At 41.0% G+C, this 21,574-nt stretch overlaps 1 protein-coding gene across 1 annotated transcript in view; it reads right to left on the reverse strand.

Moving 5' to 3' along the window:
- The window catches only part of USH2A (usherin), a 987,589-nt gene that overhangs the window by 175,580 nt on the left and 790,435 nt on the right, over nt 1-21,574 (reverse strand). Inside the window, exons 53-56 of the mRNA XM_075540576.1 lie at nt 21,189-21,386; nt 20,472-20,626; nt 17,945-18,146; nt 5,506-5,613 (exon numbers count right to left, since the gene is read on the reverse strand). Coding sequence (XP_075396691.1) covers nt 5,506-5,613; nt 17,945-18,146; nt 20,472-20,626; nt 21,189-21,386 — 663 coding nt within the window. The remainder of the gene's footprint in view (nt 1-5,505; nt 5,614-17,944; nt 18,147-20,471; nt 20,627-21,188; nt 21,387-21,574) is intronic.

A 21,574-nucleotide genomic window follows, 5' to 3' on the forward strand; every position in this document is an offset into this window, starting at 1 on the left:
CCCGAGGAGCCAAGTCACAGCCACATTGTCTAGTGTGAGGTTGTGGTCCTGCCTGGTGACACAAAGTGCTACTGGGGCTGTTGTCCTAGCCAGGGAGGGCTTAGGACCCACATAGCATCAGAGATCCAAAGTCTAAGGGTTGTTGGGGGCTGGGCTCACACACCATCTCCCCCAACCCATCACTGCCATGAGGCGTTTGCTTCAAGTTTTTAAATCAAGTTGAGGTTCATATGGTATACCGGGCAGTGAACACTCTGCTCTTGTGAAGAATAATCTTGTGTCCATGGTCTGATTGAAAGGATGAATCTCACAATGTGTAAGCAGCTAAGTGCTCTATGTTACTCGCATCATGATATGAGGATATGTCATCTTGGCAGTTGCAAGAAATCTTTCGTAGTCAAGCTGTGACATTTACCTTGCGCGTCATGCCAGGTTACTGCTTCCTTGTGTCTCTAGAGATAGTTATTCCAATTTTAAAATTCCAACATTTCTTATGGATTAGCTTTCTTCAGGAAGTTGATGAAGACACCAAGTTTTGGCCTATCTTCAAAATCACATTCCATGTGTTAATGTATTCACCTAACACCTCCCTGATTTTGTGTCATTTACTATGTTGGACTCTGTGGGCATGGGGATAAGGAACACAGTCCAACCCTTTCACAAGGTCACAGGGTTATGATGAAGGAAGCTGAGTAAAGAAAAGCTTAAAAGCCTTTATGATAAATGCGGACAGAGGAGGAAGGCTGGCGATGAAAGCATTTAGGCACGGTCTCTGATAGAACTTGGGGTGGTGGGTTGAAATTTGGATAGGAAAATGGTGAGGTCATGAGAGAAGATTTACAAAAAAAGGGGGATGTTTGAAAACATGAGAGTTAGCTGAATGGACCGACTAGCGTCCCCTGAAAAATCAAATGTATCTGGAACCTCAGAATAAGACTGTATAGAAAAGACTCCTTGTAGAAATAACCAAGTTGAGATGAGGCCATGCTGGGTTTGGTTGGGTCCAAAGTCCAATAACTAGTATCTTTATAATAAGATGACCGACACCAGAGAGCCACAGAGAAGAAATCCGAGTTTAGATGGAGGCAGAGATTGAAGTGGTTTCCTTACAAGCCACGGGCTGGCAAGGAGTGAGGGGAGACACTTGAGCTAGAAAAGACCATCCCTCTAAAGATCCTTTTAAGCAGGGTGTGGAACCTTTATTCTGCCAAGGGCCATTTGGATCTTCACAACATCATTTCAGGGCCTTACAGAATTAACTGAGGAATTATCCTGTGATGGTTGGTCAGACATTTCACCAGCGCACTTCTATTGCGATGGCTGGAGGTGCTTCTCTTTGGGACTGTGCGTGATGGTAACTGGTTTTGCTGATTTCTTGGGGCCTATCTGGCCCACAGACAAGACATTCCTCACACCTGCTTGAGAGTAAGAATGGCTCTACTGAAAACGTGATTTTAGATTTCCAGTCTCCAAATCTGTGAGAGATTACATTTCTACTGGTTTCAGTCATTTGTGTGTATGTGTTGTTAAGACAGCCCAGGAGAAATAGGTGAGGAAATAGGTGGTGTGTACTCACACTGAGGGGAGCCCTTGCAAAGATCCAGAGATAATCGAGCATGCCCAGTACCTGGATGACTGGAGCACTGCATAGGAGATGGGAAGCACAGTAACATCCACATGGGCAGGAGTTAAAACTTAATCATCTCTTTAGTCTAAAGGGTGTTGATCCTCAGACAAAATTCTACATATGAAAGTGATGCTGTGAGGTATGCGTATTTTGAATAAAGGGTAAGAGAAACCGGGAACGAGAAACATGACGACTGAAGCAAACTAGTTCGGAAGAGAGGGAATCATAGGAGTCAGTCTGTACCAAGGCAGAGGCAGAAAGTATGGAGAAAAAAAAAGACAAAAAACAAACCAAAAGAAAAAAAAAGCTCAAAAGTGCTGATTATATGATTAAGCTTCAGGAATCCCTAGGGAGATTTTAGTTTATTCTAGAGAATTAGTCTCCAGAATGAAATAAAATCTACATAATTGTTAGGAATTTCCTCAAATATCACAGATTATGAGTATAAAAACATTCTGTGGTTATATGACTCCAGGGAAAAGCGAAACATTAAGAATTCTAATGTGGGGTTTACATTATTTGGCAGTATTAGTAGATGGTGGTATCTGAGAGAGGGAAATTGAAAAAAAAAGAGGTCAAATTGCAGGTAAGGGGGTGCTAAGATGATTTAAATGTTGATATACTAAGTTTGAATACTGGCAAGTCATCAAAATATATTCATCTAGTAGGTTGGTGGCATTCAAAATTGTGGCCTTGGCTAGAGCTTAGTGCTTTGAAGCTGTGAACCTTCATGTAGTTTTAAAGCCATTATTTGACAGTTCCAAGGGAGCCTGCGTGGCATTGTTTGAGCAAAGAATGGAGGAACGCCATCAATTTAAAGACAAGGAACATGGAGTGCACTGGAGGACAATCTGCCTTCCTTTCCACATTATCAATGCCAGAGGAAAACATACTTGCAACGTTGCATAACTCCCTTCTGGAGTAAATGAGATCCCTTCGGGATGACCCAAAATTAAAAAATTCACTGTCATTGAGTGGAATCCAACTCAAAGAAACCCGATGGGACAGGGTCGAAGTGCCCCCTGAGAGTTCCAGCAGCCGTAACACTTTTACAAAGTCCGGTCTTTCTCTCAGGGAGCAGCTGGTAGTTTCGAACTGCTGACCTTGCGGCTAGCAGCCCAATGTGTGAGCCCGTTAGCAGGAGGCCAGTGTTCCTGAAAGGAGAGCGACCATCCAATCCCAACTCTGTACACTGTTTGACTGAAGGCATATAGTTTTGTAAGGCAATTATAGAGGTTGAGGTCTAATTTATCAATGAGGTAGCGAGGTGTAGTACCTTACCATTTTTTTTTAGATAGAAATGAGAAAATACAAGGCGCTCAAGCTGTTGATAAAGAAAAGGGTCCTTTAATTCTCTCTGTATTGATGTAGGATCCTCAACTATTAGACCTTTACACGATTTCTGACTCACTTGGAAACTCCATTTTACAGTTGGTAATATTGACTTGGTGGTATGGAATGGTGTGTGTACTTATACTTTACAGCAAAACCACAGGACTTAGTGTTATTGCCAGTTTATGCCCTTCCAAGTCCAAGTTAAACACTCAGACTATATTCACTTTACATATCAGTTATTCACAAATGACACTTACACAGTCGGAGAATGGATTATGAACCCATGTTTCTTTTGCAGAGGAAAGCCCGCTTGGTTTATTGTTTCTCTGTACAGCTATTTGAGTTAAAGGTAAGGCACATAACATTAAACAAAGAAATAAAGGGCATTTCTCACCTCACATTTCCTTGCACGTATAAATTATACCTTGCACATATAGCTAGAAGCTATCATTTTTAAGTCATAAAATCTGAACTCTTTCAAGAAATTTTGTTGGGGAGAGTGAGAAAATAACTGCAGAATTTAAATAAATGGATTTTTTGTGGAGTAAACTAGAAGAAGAGATTGTGTTATTTTATCAGGCTTGAGTGTTAGCCAGAACTGGTTGATAGATCCTTTCGAAATTATCCATTATCATCAAAGTATCCATTTGATAGTTTACCTTTCCAAAAAATCCACTGCTGGTTTCTTCCTTTCAAAGGAACACTAAGCTTTTGACATGAAACATTCTTTATATAGAAAACATCATTAGTGAATTCCTGGGGAGGAGCCATATGCCCCATATGTGGAATTTTCCATTTTATTCCCCATTTACTGGTAGGAAATTTCAGGTCTAATATTCTGAGGTACAACCACCCCTATCATTAGAAGGGTAATGGACAAGTCATTCAAGAACCCATGGCGTTACAGTACTGTTTAGAAAATGATTTTTGCCTCAGTTTCCCCACACAGGAAGATAACAGGAAGTAACAAAATAATTACTTGATCACTAACACAAACTAATGTGTATATTTTTCTCTTAAAAGTAAATGGCATCACCCAAATCTAGGTCCCATCCCAAAGGCACCTTTTGATGTCAGGTGGTATATGTCGTATATACATTCATAATTTTCCCCTGCACCTATAATATTGATTAACCTATAGAAATGAAAGCATTTTTCTGGAGTGCTTTCTATACATAAAATATAATGTTAAAAATCCAATTTATTTTTGACTGGGTTCTAACTCCTGGCGACCCCATGTGACTTAGAGTAGAGTTCTCTTTCATGGCTGTAAACAGCTGAATTTAGGGGAGTAGATGGGAAGATCTTTCTTCTGAGGCACCTGTGGGTGGATTTGAACCACCCACCGTTTTGGATAGCAGTCAAGGGGGTTAACTGCACACCTCAGAGACTTTACATAAAAGGGAACAAGCATTAAATATATTTCTATAACTTCATTTTGGGTTAGTTCACCTTCGTTTTTAAATTGATTTTTGGGTTTTCATAATGTGAGCTGATCTGGATTCATACAGTATATATATGTATTGCTCTATGGATTTAGATTTAGATTTCCTCCAACACTTTACCTGAGTGCTTTACAGGATGTTTCAATCACCGTCCTGGCTCATGCCTTTTTTGTGCAGTGGTGGAAGTGGTTTCCCCTGGCAAACAGAACTGTTGTGCCATGGGAAATTTACATTTTACATTTGATAGAAATTGCCAATTTTCCTTAAGAGATGATGATCTCCCTTTGTATCCCCCTTTTCCATGGTTCAGACTACATCACTCCCACTGTTTTTCTTTCAAAATTATGTAAAAAGTGATCTTGATGTCCTCAGTGGGTTATAATTTCCCCCTCTTCCCGATAACTGCAGCATTCTCTTTGTTTGTTCTTTCTAAACATTATCTTCAAGATTCCAGTTCAAGATTCTAGGTACTTGCCCTAGCACTTTCATTTGATTGCAAATTTGTAAAATAAACAAACAAATCCAATCTTGTCCTTAGCTGTCCAGTGCCTATCCGATAGCACCACAGGGCATAGTATGTTCTCACAGTCAGGTTTTTTTTTTTTTGGTTTGTTTTTGGTCAACTATAGTGATCACTTAGTACTAGGTGCCCCACAGATATTTGCTTACATTTCTATTTCGGAGTAATTTCATATACCACTAAATGAACTGCCCCAGAGTCAATGTCAATGCATAGTGACCCAAACGGACCAGGTGGAATGGTCCTTGTGAGTTTCTCAGACTGGCACTGTCTAGGAGAGTAGAACGTCCCATCTCTCTTTCATCATATACCAGTAGACAAACTTTTTTTTTACCTCAGAAAATAAAGTTTAAAAGGCTTTAAAAATGGAAAGAAAACTCACTTTGTGAATCTATCCAGAGTTCAATGAAGACAGAGTGAGGTGCAGAAATCTAGAATGTCATTTTCTGGGGGTATTTTTGTTACCACCAACTTTATTCCTTCTTTCACATTTCTTGTGAGAAAGTACACCGCATTCACTTCAAAATTCTATACAAAAACTCCTCCCCCAATCAGGGATTATTTTTTGCCCTCATTACCTTGAGGGGCCGCCTGCAGCGTCTGACCTAGAAAAGGCCCACTTGCAGTACAGCCAGCAGATGTACAGGCTGTAATTGTGACACTGTAGTTGGTGTATGCCAGGAGGCCTAGAAAGAGCAAACAAGAGAGAAAGTACATCTTGAGAGGATTATTTATTATCAATTAATGACCAGAAGTCACATGCAGAGTTGGAGAAATGATATTCAAAATTGTTAACAGCAGAACATTACTCTGATAAAGGGAGTTCTCAAACAGTTTTAACATTAATAGAAGTCACATTTTATCACTGATAAAATAATGTGTCTTCAGTCTTGAAAGAGATCCCAATAGTCCAGCAATCCATCCCCCATCTTTGTCTTGCTTCCTGGTCAAAGTAGTCCCTGAAGAGGATGTCCCCCCCCCACCCCCAACCATGGGATCTGAAGCACTCCTCCCAAAGAGCCCATTTGATCTTTGGAGCACCCTGGAGGTCTTCTATATTGTTGGAGAGTCCTTCCTTCGATTGTGGGGGTATCTTTCCACCACTGTTTCTTTGGGGACATACAGAACAAATCCCATTTCTTTTCCACATGACACTTTTAAAATATCTGTGGACAGTTATTAAATGCCCCCTGAGTCATCTCTTCCCTGGGCTAACCATCCCAGCGATTGCAATGAATAGGGCCTGGGAAAAAATGAAGGTTAGATGAGATTTTTTTTAAGCCCTAAGAGTTAGTATCAACTTGAGGGCAATGGGTTTAAGACCTATTCAACTCCTATTAAGACAAACCCACGCTTGTCGTTTTTAACTCTGTACATGTTTCATCCTAAGTGTCCTACTCTCTTGCTCACTTCCATCATTTGGGGGGATATTATGTTGGTTTTGTCTTTACAAATAGAGTGGGTACAATTTGATAAAGGTCCATTGCTTTCTTTTATCTTAAAAATATGATGCAATACCATAACTGCTCAATACATTCTGGAGTGGGGGCTGGGAGGGGGAAGCTTAAATCCATTTACAAAAGCAGTTGTATATTGTTAGAATTTACCATTCTGTGACTGTTGACCTTCAGTGAGTTACTGAACTTTCTTTTGATGTGGTATCACCAGTTGCCATAGACTCTGACTCAGGGTGAACCCATATGTGCCAGATCAGAACTGTGTTCCTCTAGGTCTCAATGGCTGGTTGTTTTTTTGTAAGTAGATTACCACAACTTTCTTCCAAGGGGTTTCTGGGTAGATGGTTAGAAGCCAAGGGCATTAACTGTTTCTATCTCTCAAGAACTCTGATTCGTTAAGTAGGAGTTTAACACTATGGCACTTAGCTTCACAGGCTGTTGCGCAGATGAGATGGGTTTCCTGGAAGAGAATTGTGTTTAGCAGAGCAAATGTAACACTCAGATGCATCCAACAAGGAGTACATTGAGGCTAACAAGACATTTCTTCCCGGTCCTTGAGACAGCCCAAACAATGCCAAACTTTACTGCTGATTTAATTTTAAAGAGTAGGACATAGTCTGCTCAACTGATGTAAAAAATGAGTGAAATCATAACAGGAATAAAAAAAATACCCGCACAATTTTTCATGGATTTCTAACACTATCTTTTAGCTTTTTTTTGATAAGATGGTTCATACACCACATGTGCGTGGTACGTTTATGTATATTCCTCTTCAAATGCCACTTTTTAAAAAGTGTTAGCCACTCTGTCCAAGTGAAGTACCACACCTACCATCTTTCTTTCCACCCCACCCCCATTCTACTTCCTTTTCCCAAAGCCTTCCCAGGATCTGATGGTTAATTATGGATCTATTTATTTGTTTCCCCTTTGTGTGTTATCCGTTCCACACACTTTGTGTTAAGCAAGGACTTTGTCTGTCTGCCACTTTATCCTCAGAATGGTGTCTGTGACCAAGTAGATGCATAGTACATTTTCATAAAATGAATTAACATATTACCAAACTGATTCATGTGCAATTGGTTAGAAATCGGGGAGTGGCCTAGTTTCTTGCTAAAGCAATAATGTTCTGCAGCTGAAGCAGCTCCAAGATTGAGTTTCAGAGGCCTTTGTGTTTCCTTATCAATTTGTGATAAGACGTAGGTACTTATTTGATTATAATCTTCCATGTGGCTATAAGGGATTTACATAATTTTGATATTTATATGATTTATAGAGGAGGACTATGATGAAAGATCTAAGCCATACCCAAGCCCCATATGTTTGATAAAGGCTTAGAAGAAAATGTTACAGATGATAAACTATAGAACTTAAAGGAAAACAGAAGGGAGCATCCTAGAATGAGCAGCAGAGGTTGTCATGACAAGCTTATTAGGGCTTCTGATGTCCTTCACTCCCACTGCTGCACAAGGAGGCCTGCGTCTGTGGAACTCCGCTTTGCCTGGTGAGTCTAGTACTACCTCAATTAGAAAATAAACCTTTGATATTAGAAATGATACTTTTGAAATTTATTTGATTTCATTGCAATTTCTCTCTGCTGTCTATTTGAGGTGTCCACTAACGTTTGCTAATATCATTTAAAGGAGACCCCAAAGCATTCTGAAAGGCTGCCCATCACAGGTGTGATCTAAACACGCAGGTTCTTCTCCTAAGTCCAATTGGTGTCCTTGCCCACGGCACATATGCATGGAGCAGGAGACGATGTTCTATTTGCAGAATATTAATAATAAATAATAGCAAAATTAATACGATTTATGAATAGGCTTTAAAAATGTTATCGCAATGACTGACTTTATAATAGCTGAAAAAGCGAAGAGACATTTATTTCTTTCTCAGGAATATTCATACCAAAAATAGACCCAATTCTCTTCCTCATTTTGTGTTCTGCCTGGTCTACCTCCGTGACTGTGGAAAGACAAATTAGAAGGTGTACTTGCATTAGAGAAGGGACAAGTCATCACTGCAGAGGGCAATAAGGGTGACTGGATGCTTGAGGGCATTTGCAGCAAGGATAGTGTCTAAAAGGCAACTTACTGTATGCAGAAATAAAAATATAAATTATGAATTTATTACAGAATCTTTGGGGGAGCAATTCAAATGGCCCCATTTTAAACATAACCTAGAACTCTGAAACTAGAGTGACACAATTGCACAGATAAGAATTTTTGATACACTAAGAAGGCATACCAAAGAACTTTGCGACAAATGTTTACACTGGATGAGGTGAGCTGACTCAGCCAAAGTAGGGGGCCAAGAGGAAATATTTGCCCCTTGTTGGTAGTAGAAACACAGTGCTCAAAGGGGGATGCACAGCTCCGCTTCCTGTAGAAAGGGTGAACCTGGAAGCTGCAGATTAGGTTCATACACGCCATCAAACCAACAGGACTGGATGTGCAGGGAAATACGAATTGAAATTCCAGAAAGCCTGAGTAAGAGGCCTGAGACTGCCAGTGGAGATGGGAGAACAGTGTTTTAATTGCTGGTAGTTTGTTTGTTTCCTTGGTTTCCCCCTACCACATAGAATGGAAGGGAGCGGAGAGATGAAAACACTGGGTCTTTAAAACATCATTTGGTATCCTCACATGAGTTGTGCCTAAATGCTGCAACCGACTTTCAGTTTGACTCAATATATACCTCCGTGAAGAACCGTAAGCAGCCAGTATTACTCCATCCTAGAGGGTCTGCCTTTATACAAACTAGCAAGATTTATGAAATCATGGGAAAGACTCTTCGCAACAATAAGGACATCCCTTTGTATATGCGAAGAGGTTTCATATTAAATCTCCCCAGAAAAAGAATGGCTATTCCTGTTTAAGAGATAAGAAGACTGAAGCTCAGAGAAGCAAATATTCACACATTGAATGGGCATGCCCTGTGAGGGGGTGGGGGTTAACCCAGGACGGGGACAAGTAGTGCCATGCTCTTGCCATTAGTCAAACACATTAAAACCACTCAATGAAGTTCTTAAAAAATGGTGGGTACCACTGCAATTCCTTTTAAAATGAAACAAACACCCTAGAAGGATTTGTTCAAGCATCAAGTCAATTAAAAAAAATCCATAAAATAGAAAACAAAAAATCTAAACAAACCTCTTATTTTGTTCGTTTCCTTCCTTTTTTCCATTCTCCCTTGTTTTTTATTTTGTTTGTTTGTTTTTGTGCACCCTTGTCAGTATTCAGGGCTCACTACACCGATAAACATATTACATAAGAAATGTGGTTCTTTTCAAGGAAGTTTGTTCGTAGATTTCATAGCTATCATATAAGTTGAAATTTGATGAGCCATTACTACCGGCAAGCACTTTCCTGTCCACCATTGACAAACATGAACACATTTGATGCCATGACTTTTGCTGAGAAATGTGCCGTTATTGGTGTGATTTACAAAGAAGGAAGTTGAAGCACGGAGAGTTGGAAGAACTTGCTCGTGACCACAGACCTAAGCAATAAACTGCGTAGGAGCCCAGTCTGTGTGGGAGAGCTGAGAACTGGCCTGGCACAGATGGGTCAGGCTTCCAATCCTTGTCAGGAAACAGCGGTAACAGGTAGCTCAGGGTCCAGTGAAACTCCCAGTAATTTTAAGCGTATATATTTAAATAGTTTCACCTTGAATACTGTTAGAATTCACCTAGTGAAGAAGGACAGCGTAGTAGTTAAGAGTCTGACGTGAGTCTGTCCTACAGCCTTTGGCCATGGGCTCTGTTTGCTGACCTGTAGGTGCCTCTCTGGCCTCTGTCAACTGTAGGCATGATAATGACCATTGTATAACTGGATTGCAGACTAACTTGGGAATACTCAGGCAATACCCAACCCAGAAATTGTTCTTTTCTATTTCGTCTATCTTGTATGTTGTTATATTGTTAAAGGATTGGCTCACTAACAGGCCTGGAGACACCGTGAGATCAGCATCGATGGATGGGAGCATCGATTCCATCAGCCATAGATGATTTACATGAACTGGATGACCTTCCATATCTATGACTGTGAAACTCAATCGAATCTACACATTTGAACGGAAGTTGCTGTCATTTAAAGTAAGCCCCATGGGTAGCTCTTAAAGTGAGATATATGTGAAGTCTCAGCAATAGGCATTGAAAAGGGTACACCGATGGAAAACTGCTGATGAACTGATCAAGATGAGGAGAGGGGAATAAAGAGATGTCTCCAAAGAACCGTTCTGACTGGAACTTAATCCGGAAGTCGGAGAGTCAAAGAGAAAAAAACCATCCTTCAAGTGCTCAGCGTCAGAGAGAAGGGAAGGGCCGTGGTAGAGTGGAGACAGGCAAATGCAGGGAGAAGAGCCAAGTACTTAACATTTCAGTGCAGTGGAGATTGCTGTCGCTGCAAAGTACCTGGATTTCCCTACAGGGAATTGTATTCTCTTTTCAAGGAAAGAGGCATAATATAACCAAGCTCATTACAATTACACTTTCAAATAACATTACTTTCGAGAGTAAATGTGTGTTAAAAAGGGACTGCAAAAAGTCTGCCGATGGATCATAAAAATGTGATTTGGAAAACAAAACTCCTACTTATGCAAGTTACATTTGGTTCACACTATAAAAAAACAGCTTGCTTCTAATTTTTAATCTTCAGATAAAGAGTCCGGAAAAGGCACTTTGTCCATTATGATTTCAGGTAGTGAGTGTTAGCTACTTCAACGGATTTAGACAGTGACGCCATCGCGTCATCTGTTAGTATCTAAAGACTTGCAAACACACTGCTGTTCAGCCAACGCTCATGCGTAGAGGACCTAAAGGACAGAGTGGAACTTCCCCATCGGGTTTCCAATGCTGCAAATCTTGACAAAAGCAGCCTGCCATGCTTTTCCCCACTGATGGCTGGTGGGTTTGAACAGCTGATGATTGTGGTTAGCCAACCGAGGCTACCACGGCGTTTGCTCAGCATGGTTAGTGAGTCATTCAAGGGTGAAAGGTCTGTGTCACGTTGACAAGCTTTTATTTGGTAGGTATCCAGGATCGTACACTGTCTTTTTGCAGGTAAGTAACTTGTCCTAATACCAGTTCAACCAAACTGGATGTTAGACCCAGGCCACCTAAGTTGCTACTTTGCTGCACTAATAACGTTTTTATTGTTAGTTGCTGTCAGGTTGATTCTAACTCATGGAGACCCCATGTGTACGGCATACAATGGCCACGTAAGACTTTCAATGCGATGACCTTTCAGAAACACATAACTAAGCAGGCTTATCTTCTGAAGGCAATTCTGCGCTGGTTCCAAGAACCAATCTTTCTTCTTATGGTGGAGTTCCTTAATCATTTGCATCCTCTGCTTATTTAAAATCTCACTGATTGGTCCTCTGCAGAGCATCGCTGTCTACACAGATGTCCTGGAGCTTTAGGCACACATTGCCATCTTAGAACTACAATGAGTTTTACCCACACCCCCTCCTCATTTATGGACATGGTTCGGTTCCAAAGACCAGCTCATTCTTTGAAAGTGGCATTATAAAAATTAAAAAAGGAGGATAACCACATCAGATGACAAAATGGACTATGTCACAATACATAACTGCCAAATACTATGCTTCTGTAACTGCCAAATTGCATCATTGCCTAACTGCCACGCCACTGAGTCTCACAGCCAGGACAAGGTGACATAGAAGCTTCGCTATCAAAGGCAGTGTAGTGCTCTCCTAGTAGTTACTAAGAGACAGTCTCTCCTTGATAATAACCAAAACCAAGCTCACTGCCATCGAGGAGTTGATGTCCGCTCATCGTGACCCTCTGGCACAAAGTGGAACTGCCCCTGTGAGGTTCTGAGATTGTAACTCTTTACAGTATTTCAATGTCTCATCTTTCTCTCTCAGAGTGACTGATGGTTTGGAACTGCTGGCCTTGCAGTGAGCAGCCTAACACCCAGTGTGCCTAACTTGGGAATAGCCACTCGTGTATGTCGTTAGTTCACAAGATATTTGGATAATATAATTTTTACTATTGTTGTAAATGCAAACCATTGGCTAATGAGATAGCCAGGAAGTGAAGCAGAGGTATAGAGATCAATCTGAATCTATGTGAACAAATGGATGTTTCAAACTGATACACTATGACATCTTACTTAGAGACTGGGTAGGCTTCAATTGCTCTTTGCTTAACAAAACTTGAGTAGAAATATTTCAGGAGTGCTGATGTTAAGTACCATCCTCCCTTTTGTTAATACGTCCCTCTTGCATCTGACCAAACAAATGTCCTGCTCTTTCAGGAAGAATCACTGTCTCTGTCTATTTCCTGTATCTTGATCCTAATGTATAAATTCAGTTGGTAAATCTTAACCTTGATTTGGAATTGCAAATAGGTGGGAGGTGACTTCGATGACATGACCTTCACTGGTGAGTGTTTGCAGCACACTTATTTACACTTGTTCATTGGTTCTTACCCATGGCAGCCCCACATGTTGCAGAGTAAAACTGAACTTCAGAGAGTTTTCAAGATGGCGACCTTTTGGAAGCAGATTGCCTGGCCTTCCCTGAGAACAAGCTGGGTGGACTCCAGCACCTGCCATCAGTTAGTAGGTGAACACTTAGACATTTGTACCACCCAAGAACCCCTAACGGTTCAATCCCCTTATAATGAATTCCTACATTTCATTGGAAGAATTGTGTCTTCTTGTTTTTCCAGAAGTTGATGTGTTGGTTATCTGCTTGAGCAAAACACTGGTATTGTACGCTTTTTGCTCCAACTGGCAAAAGCTTTCCATGGGCTGCTAAGAGGAAGGGGAAGGAAGGCCAATTGTCCTCTGTCCTGGCTAACTGAATGCTGGCCAGTCTTTCCTTTGAAGTGAAATGCACTGATGAGAACTTTTAATTAATTATTGTGATAACATTGTCCCCAGAGTTAAGAGATACATTGGCCTTTATCATACCTGCTGTTAAAAAAGGACATGTTTAAATCACTTTTGCTCGGTGGCCCTAATTATTTAGCTAATCTTTCTACCCACTTCTCCACCATACTGCCCTTCTTGGGAGGCCCCTTGGTAAGGTAGGGACACCCCAGGGGACACAATGGCATCACCAGCGTCCAAACTGCTCTGCGTAGGATGGCGAATGTGTTTAGTAATAAATGATCTGAAAAGGTCTTTTATTGACGAGCTGCCACATGCTGTTTGCATTAGTGAATATGAGAAGATGCTGGCTGCTGGTCCGCCGTCCCCATGGTATTCAGCTCAGTGAGATAGCCGAAAATGCTGCAGTTTACTTAAAGCATTGATAACACCTCTAAATAATTAACCGAGGACTTCCTGTCTTCAATTACTTAATGCTTTTGTTCTTTTTCTTTTTTTAACATCTGGAGAGGATTATAAGCAATTTATGGATTTCACGTGATGAGTGCATTTGCTACTATTCCCACAAAGCATTTAAGGGATCATGTTTCTAAAGCTTTGATGTAATTAAAAAATAAGCATGGAGACAATGGGGCTGAGGCTAGGTGCTCAGGATCCTTCTGTCATTTCTGAGGACGGAGGTTTTCAGGCTCCGGGAAGACTAGGGCTACAGCTTCATTAGGGAATGTCAACGTTTTGCATATGATGAGCAAATCAACGCAGCTACCCTTGGGGGTTCAGGCAGCTTCATCCATTGAACATCGAAGATGGGAGGTGAAGTACATTTGATTACTTCAGTTCATTTCAGGAACTCAATAGAACCTCCATTCACTTTATAAAATACTTCCGAGCTAAATTTGATCCATCAGCTAACTGTGGTACTGAATTCTCCCTGGCAGATAAAATGCTTACATTATATAGAGCTTAAGTTTTAGATTAGCTAATTCCTCGCATATAGTAGGAGCTGAACTTGGTAAGTTTTGCTGAATGGGGGTTTCTGTTCAACAAAGAAATTCCTATTTAGGACTATGATGCCCAAGAGAGGTACTCTCTCATCTATTTAAGGATGAACAGTTTCTGGTTTGGGAAGAATTAAAATTCTGTAGGAAAATGTTTATGAACTTCTTATCAGGATAGTTGTCATCAGGCAATGTGTAGGAAAGCCTCTCTGACATGAAACTGTCCATTAAAAAGGAAAATGAAAGGAAAATTTGGTGGAGTGGATATGTTTCAAGAACATTCTTGCAATTATTTGGTAATTAATGAGGCTATCAATCCTGTTGGTTTGAATATTACAGTTGAATTGAGGCTGTTGGCGTACAAATGCCAACTTCTAAAAAACTCAAGTAAGCATGACTGGCAACAGTTCAATGCTGACACTGGTTACGTAGGAGAAGAAATTTCCTTTGCTTTGTATCCTGATTTATTGTGAAAATTTTCCTGGCACAGTCTTACAGTACCTTACCTGGGCTTTCATAACTCTGTAGTTAGCATTCATTGTCTACTCCAAATGATTTTCCCATTGAATCTTGTATAAAGTTCACCGATTCTATCGTGTTTACAGTTGCTTCTTTATTTGCCAACGTTCTCTCTGACTTTCTGGTTTTAAGAGCAGGAATCCTTATTGTAGAGCCTGCAGGCTTTCGACTCCCATAAAGAGTTACGTCTTGGAAACCCACCCACAGGGGCAGTTGTGGCCTGCCCTACAAGGTCACTATGAGTTGAAATCGCCTCCACGGCACGGAGCTTCCTTTGGTTTGGTTTGGGTCGTGTTGTGTCGTGTCGAATCTATGGGGTTCCTGTGTGATGCACATGGTTAAATGTCAGACAGAGCGACCCTATGTAGCCTTTCTGAGAACATACATCTTTGTGGCAATAGAGAGCATCAACGTTCTTCTTGGAGCAACTGGTAGGGTTGAACCACTGATTTTTTGCTTAGCAGTTCATCGCTGAGCTGACAGTGCCCACTCAGAGGAGCTTCAGAAGAAAGGCCTGTTGATCTTCCTCCATAAGTTTCTACTCTGACTCAAGGCAACATGGAGTTGTCTTGAGTCATAATCAACTCAGTGGCCACTGGCTGGATTTGTATTCTAGTATCTAGAATGCGGCAAGAAGCAACACATGTTTTAAGAAATGTACCAACATTATGATTTCCTTATTGATGAGGGGAGTTAATGGCCTGGGGAGATTTTGTTTCCTTCCTCATGTCTCACTTGTGGGCATTACAGACCCCACTCACCTATCTTCCAGGGATGCGACGGGAAACAGATGAGTAAAAAAGTGTAGTTATTTTAGATTTTAAAGCAATATTACTCACAGCCATTGAGTCAATGCTGACTCACAGAGACCCCTGTGGGTTTCTGAGACTGTTCACTGTTTGTGAGAGTAAAAAGGCCAGTCTTTCTCCCAAAGAACTACTGGAGGTTTTGAACCTCTGACCACACAGTTTTCAGCCCAACATATAACCACTATACCATCAGAGTTGCATATGAAGCACCATTACAAATGTAAAATTGTATTGTGTAAACCATTGTCTCATTCACTTGGGAAGATTTTCACTGTAGATGAGAAAAGATATAAGGAACAAATTTGGCCACCTGAATTAAATATAGAGTTTATGATCAAAATACAAATTTATATTTTCACCTGTGCAGATCAGCCCATGCGTCCTCTTAGGAAAATGACAGGCATATTTGTTCAAGGCTTTACTGCATTCAGTGCGTTTTGTTATCTATGGGGGGAATATTCTTCCCCAGGCGTGGGCTCACTGGAAGGACTCTCACTGAGGAAGCTTTGGAGGAGGAGATGTCCACAATAACAAATGAGTACACTTAAAAAATGTCTTGCACATGTTCTCAGAACTCGAATTTGTAAAACTGTTAGTGAATATTCAATAGCCCCAAATAATAAATTAATCTAATTTGCCAGAGGATTCTTTTCTAGAAAACAGGAGTCATAATGTTACCTCCTCCTTGGTTTTGTTATGAGAATAAAATTAGATCATGCTTACAAAGTACTTAGGCCAATATTTGGCATGTATTCAACTTATTTCAGATTCCTAGTGGTGCAGTGGTTATGCATTGGGCTGTGAGCCACAAGGTTAGCAGTTCTAAACCACCAGTCATGCTGCTGGAAAAAGATGAGGCTTTCTATTCCCATAAAGAGTAACCCTTAGAAACCCCCAGAGGCAGTTCTACTCTGGGCCTATAGGGTTGCTATGAGTCAGAGTTGACCTGATGGCATTGCGTTTGGTTGGATGTGACAAGGACTTTTTAGGTGTCACAGACACAGTGGACCCTAGCGGTGCTGTCAGCTAAGAATTAGACTGCTAACCTCAAGTCTGTTGGTTCAAACTCATCAACTGCTCTCCCGGAGAAAGGAGAGGCAATCTGCTCCCTAAGATTAACTGCTTGGAGGACTCCAGGTAGGGTGGGTCACTCCTGAGTTAGAATTTGCTGGAGAGCAGTGGGTTTGGTATTGGCTTGGAGTTAGAGCATTGCAGTGATTTAGTGCTTAGCTGCTAACCAAAGATCAGCCCTTAAAACCCACCAGCTGCTTTGTTGGAGACACGGATGGCAGGCAACTTCTGTAAAGTCTCCCTTGGCTGCAGGTGGCTGTGAATTGGAATTGATTTTGTGGCCATGGGTTTGTTTGGCTTAGAGATACAGTACAGAATGACACAGACACAGTTCCAGATCTTCTACATCTCGATTTCAGTGGGAGAAGCAATAAAAAGACAAATTATAACTAAGAAGTCAAATTATCAAGCATGGCGGTGTCTAAGGTGAAAAGAAAACAAGATGATGTGACAGCCCGTTAGAAAACCTACTCTAACCTGTATGGACAGAAAAGGCTTTTTTTGGGAAATGACATTTAAGCGAAAACATGCTAATTACTATTCATAGTAACTTTCAATATTAATTATCTAACACAGTGGCTCTCAACCTTCCTAATGTTGCGACCCTTTAATACAGTTCCTCATGTTGTGGTGACCTCTCAACCATAAAATGTTTTCCATTGCTACTTCATAACTGTAATTTTGCTACTGTTATGAATTGAGCGACCCTTGTGAAAGGGTCATTTGATCCCCTAGGGGTTGTGACCCACAGGTGGAGAACCGCTGATCTAATAATGTATTACTAAATCTCCCTATTGCAGTATACTATTATATTACTAAAAGTAATCATAATAAGTAATGTTATGGGTTAAAACACTACAGTGACTATTAATTACTATTAATAACAGAGTCTCATTCAGTCAACTGTCAATTAGCTCCATGTATTAATTTCCCCCTTGCTTCCTAGTACATTCTATCCTAGTCCCATTATCTATCAGGATATCCTTGGGGAATAAAAATGCATTTTACTGTTTGTCTTAAAAAGAAAAAAAAAGTTCAGTCTGAAGCAAAAACCCTACACTTAGTGCATATCAAAGCCAAATATAAATTATTTGTGAAGTTATCTGCTGTTGTGGCTTATTGCTGTCAGTGGGGCTCTTCTATCAGCATGGATAAGTGGGACCTGACCATATGTCAAGAGTACACGTCCTTTCGAAGTGACCTCATATATCAAACACATACATACCCCTGGGATGCGTTTTTTCACTAACCACGACGACAGACTCCTCCAGTGGGTTTTCCTGTGTTTTTGTGTCTTGATTTTCACCTGTGCCCGTATGCTGCCTCCTGTCAGTGACATTCGTGTGGATGAGCCCTTTCCCAGCCTGCTTGAGCTGGTACTCTTTAATGACACTGTTCGGTTTCTCGGGTAGAGTCCAGCTCAGATGCAAAGCCTCCACCCCGGCGGCGGCTCTGATTCTCCGGGGCAGGGCGCTCTCTGGCACGCCCTGGGTAGTGGCTGCAAGCACCTAAAGGCAGAGAAATGAAACAGCAATTGACTGCGATAGCACGCCAGGTATCCCGATCAATGAGAATGTCACTTTTGTTTTAAAATGTTGTTGTCTGGCCTGGCATATCATTAACAGGGGTTTTGATAAGCAGTCCCCCTCTCTTGTCATTTTTTCCCTCCCATTCTATTTAAACAATGAATTCTGACCTTGAATACACTGCATAAGTCTCAGACTCCCGTTTATCACAACAGGTTCAACAACCATTTTGACGGCACAGTGCAGCCGTCAGTTTAAACAAGCAAAGTCTGGCCGACAGACTGTCTTCTAGAAAGCTCTTGCTAACGCTCTTCCATATGGTCCACCAGTGCCTTTGCATTTTAACAGCCTGATTGGGATGTGTTAAGCACCAGTAAATATGGAGCAAAATCTCCATCTGAACATGCATGCAAATCATATGCTTTGAGCAGTGTAAACGGGCAGGCACTCTGTACTCCTCCCGTGTTACTGAGGATGACTTGAGAGAGTCCGTGCCCATGTTCCAGGTGGGGCGGGGGGGGGGGGGAGAGAGAGAGAGAGAGGAAATGGACAAATCAGCCATCTAGCTACTCAATATTGCCAAAATATAGTTTTGAATGAAAAGTGCCTGAGTATTTTTTTCTTCCCCCAGAATTCACTTTGATTTTACTCTAGCGAATTGTTTTGGTGCCTGGTAGGCAGGAGAATAATTCTATGCAAAATGCATGGCATTATTTTAGCCTATTCAGACCAGCACTTCTATGTGACCAATTCACTGGCATCTGTCCAAATGGAGGCATACACCTAATGCTTCTGGGGGTCTGTTGACCCAAAAGTTACACCCACATACTGTGGCCAGCCAGATAGACTAAATGCTGGACTCGGCTGGCTCTTGCTCACTGTGCGGAAACACTGCTTTTCTGAAGGTCTAATCCCGAGAGAGATAGGAGCTGCTGGGTGTGCGTCTGTCTCTTCATGGGCTAGCTCTGTCTCTTTTGATTGCTATTCACTGCAGTTGAGGTTGACCGTGCCTACTGGGGAGCCCACGCACAGGAAACACTAGTCAGGAAACACTAGTCAGTCCCGCACCATCCCCAGGTAGGTTTCAGATTGGCATTGTGAGCCATAGGTGTCCGTCGGCTGATCAACTTGTGCAGGGCCATGCTAAGTCAAAAAGCTCCACGGACAGAGGAATAGCAGCTGTGCCTGAGGGGCACTGGCGGAGATGTGCGTGAAGGGTAAGAATTCCCCCACTAAGTCACGAGTGCCACCCACACGCCCTCCTTAGATAATCACACTCAAATTCAGGCTTCGCCTTTCCCTGTAGACCTGTTTAACATACGCCACTCCTACTGCCATTAAGCTGATTCCAACTCATAAGGGAATAGAGTTTATGAGGTTGTGAATCTAAGGGAGCAGGAAGCCTCCTCTTTCTCCAGAGGAGCTGAGGAGGAGTTTGAACCACTGTCCTTGGAGTTAGCAGGCTAATGCTTGCTCAGCGATGCCACCAGGGCTCCTTTGGCACACCCCAGTCACTCCTTTATCTGTGTATTAGTCATATCGTTCAAAGTTTCCAGTAAATAGTATCTCCTTCCCTACATTTTCTGAGATCTATTTCTCTTCTTTTATTTAAATTTTCATCTTCGTATTACTTTATTTGAACTTTTTTTCCTTTAAAAAAACTTGCTTATAAAACAGCTCTATTAACCACAAATTTCTCAAGTTAGATATCTTGAAAAGATCTTTGCCTCTTTCCTTTTATTCCTCTATCTAAACTTTGCTTTTCTGTAGGTTCTATCTTCTTATATCATCTGCAGCTCTCTGATTTTCTACATTCCTGCCCCTGCGGCTTACATTCAGCTCTTCCTTACTTTGTGTCTGGTCTACGTCCGTGGCTATTTTATTTGCTCTGCTGGGTTCCTTTACCTTTTCTTCCAATTTCAAGGGCAGGCAACTTTGGGTAAAATATTAAACTTGGAACCTACTTAAGGGAAGAATGGGATGGGAGAGTTTATGGACTTATAGAAAGTCACCTTAAAAATACGAGGGGAGAAGAGTGAAAGAAGATTATATTGGCTAGTGTTTGCTTGCGAGAGCTTACTAATAAAAGAGAGATGTTTCTATTAATCTCTTTCCCAGTGGTCTCTGAAAAATGATTAGTACACAGAGAAATTAGCATTTAAACACCGTATTTAATGACACATATACACACAGATATGGGAAATACATATATACACATACATATATGTATGTATGTAGGTATGTATGTGTATTTATTTATTTATTCCCCTGAACAGTTCTTCCAGGGTTTCAGAAAGCTTCTCTTACCTCGCTGCTGGCAGTACAGCCAACAATTGTGCACGCCTTCAACTGGTATGAATATTCCTGAAATGACTGAATTCCCTTTGTATCAGAGAAGCTCAGAGACGTTCCACGAAAGTGTTCAATTCCATTTCGGAGAAGAATATAGTAAATAATAAGACCTAGAAGAGCCAGAGAAAATTACTATTTTTAGTGTCATATCATATAAAATATCTGAAAAAACTTACATGCCTTAGTGCTCTGGAGAAATGGAATATTACAGCATTATTTAATCTTAATTTGCTATTATATTGCTATGCTCTAGAAATTCTTAATTATATGCACTATTTGGAGGGAACGGATTAGTGACATCGACAATCCAAGCCATTTATGCTTGTTTTCCCTTTCCACCAAACAAATTGCTTTCAAGATGAAAATTACGCTGTCTTCTCTGGACAACTTCTGCTTCATTGGAAGAAGCATACAATTATGCTGGAATTCAAGGAAATTTTGTTTTGTTTTGGCTAAAATTGATGACAAAATAATATTCCAAAAAGTAAATGGTTAGTTGGCACAAAATGGAATTTTTTGTTTTGTACCAAAAAATGCATTTTAGTGATTAGATGCATGCCAACTAAATGTAGATGATACTAATTTCAATTTCCTTATGGGTACATGGGGATGGGCCAGATACTGGGGAGGTAGGTGAATTTCATTTTCTCTCTTTTAAAAGTAGCTCAATACCATTTGATTGTGTAGGCTTTTTCCAGTTCAACACTATTACATCTTCCGGATGGTCCACCCTGGTCCACCTGGGTGGACTCACTCCTTGGGGCACGTCCTCTTTAGTTCTTGCTCTAACTGCTTTGCTGAATGCTCGGCCGTAGCGATTCCATGCAGCTATCCTGTACTCGTACATCATATAGGGCTCCACGGTCACATCTGAAAAGAGAACAATATGACAGTGAGCTCCCCTTCTCTTAGCACCACATTAATAAATGAATCCCCAACCATTTGACCACTTGAATGCATAATAATCTAATACCATTGTATATAGATATTGCCATTATCTACACAATAAAAAGAATTCAAATTGTTTTTGTAGATAAGGAATTATACTGAATGAAATT

The sequence above is a fragment of the Tenrec ecaudatus genome, chromosome 1 (genome assembly GCF_050624435.1).
Source record: "Tenrec ecaudatus isolate mTenEca1 chromosome 1, mTenEca1.hap1, whole genome shotgun sequence".
Taxonomy (NCBI): Eukaryota; Metazoa; Chordata; class Mammalia; order Afrosoricida; family Tenrecidae; genus Tenrec; species Tenrec ecaudatus.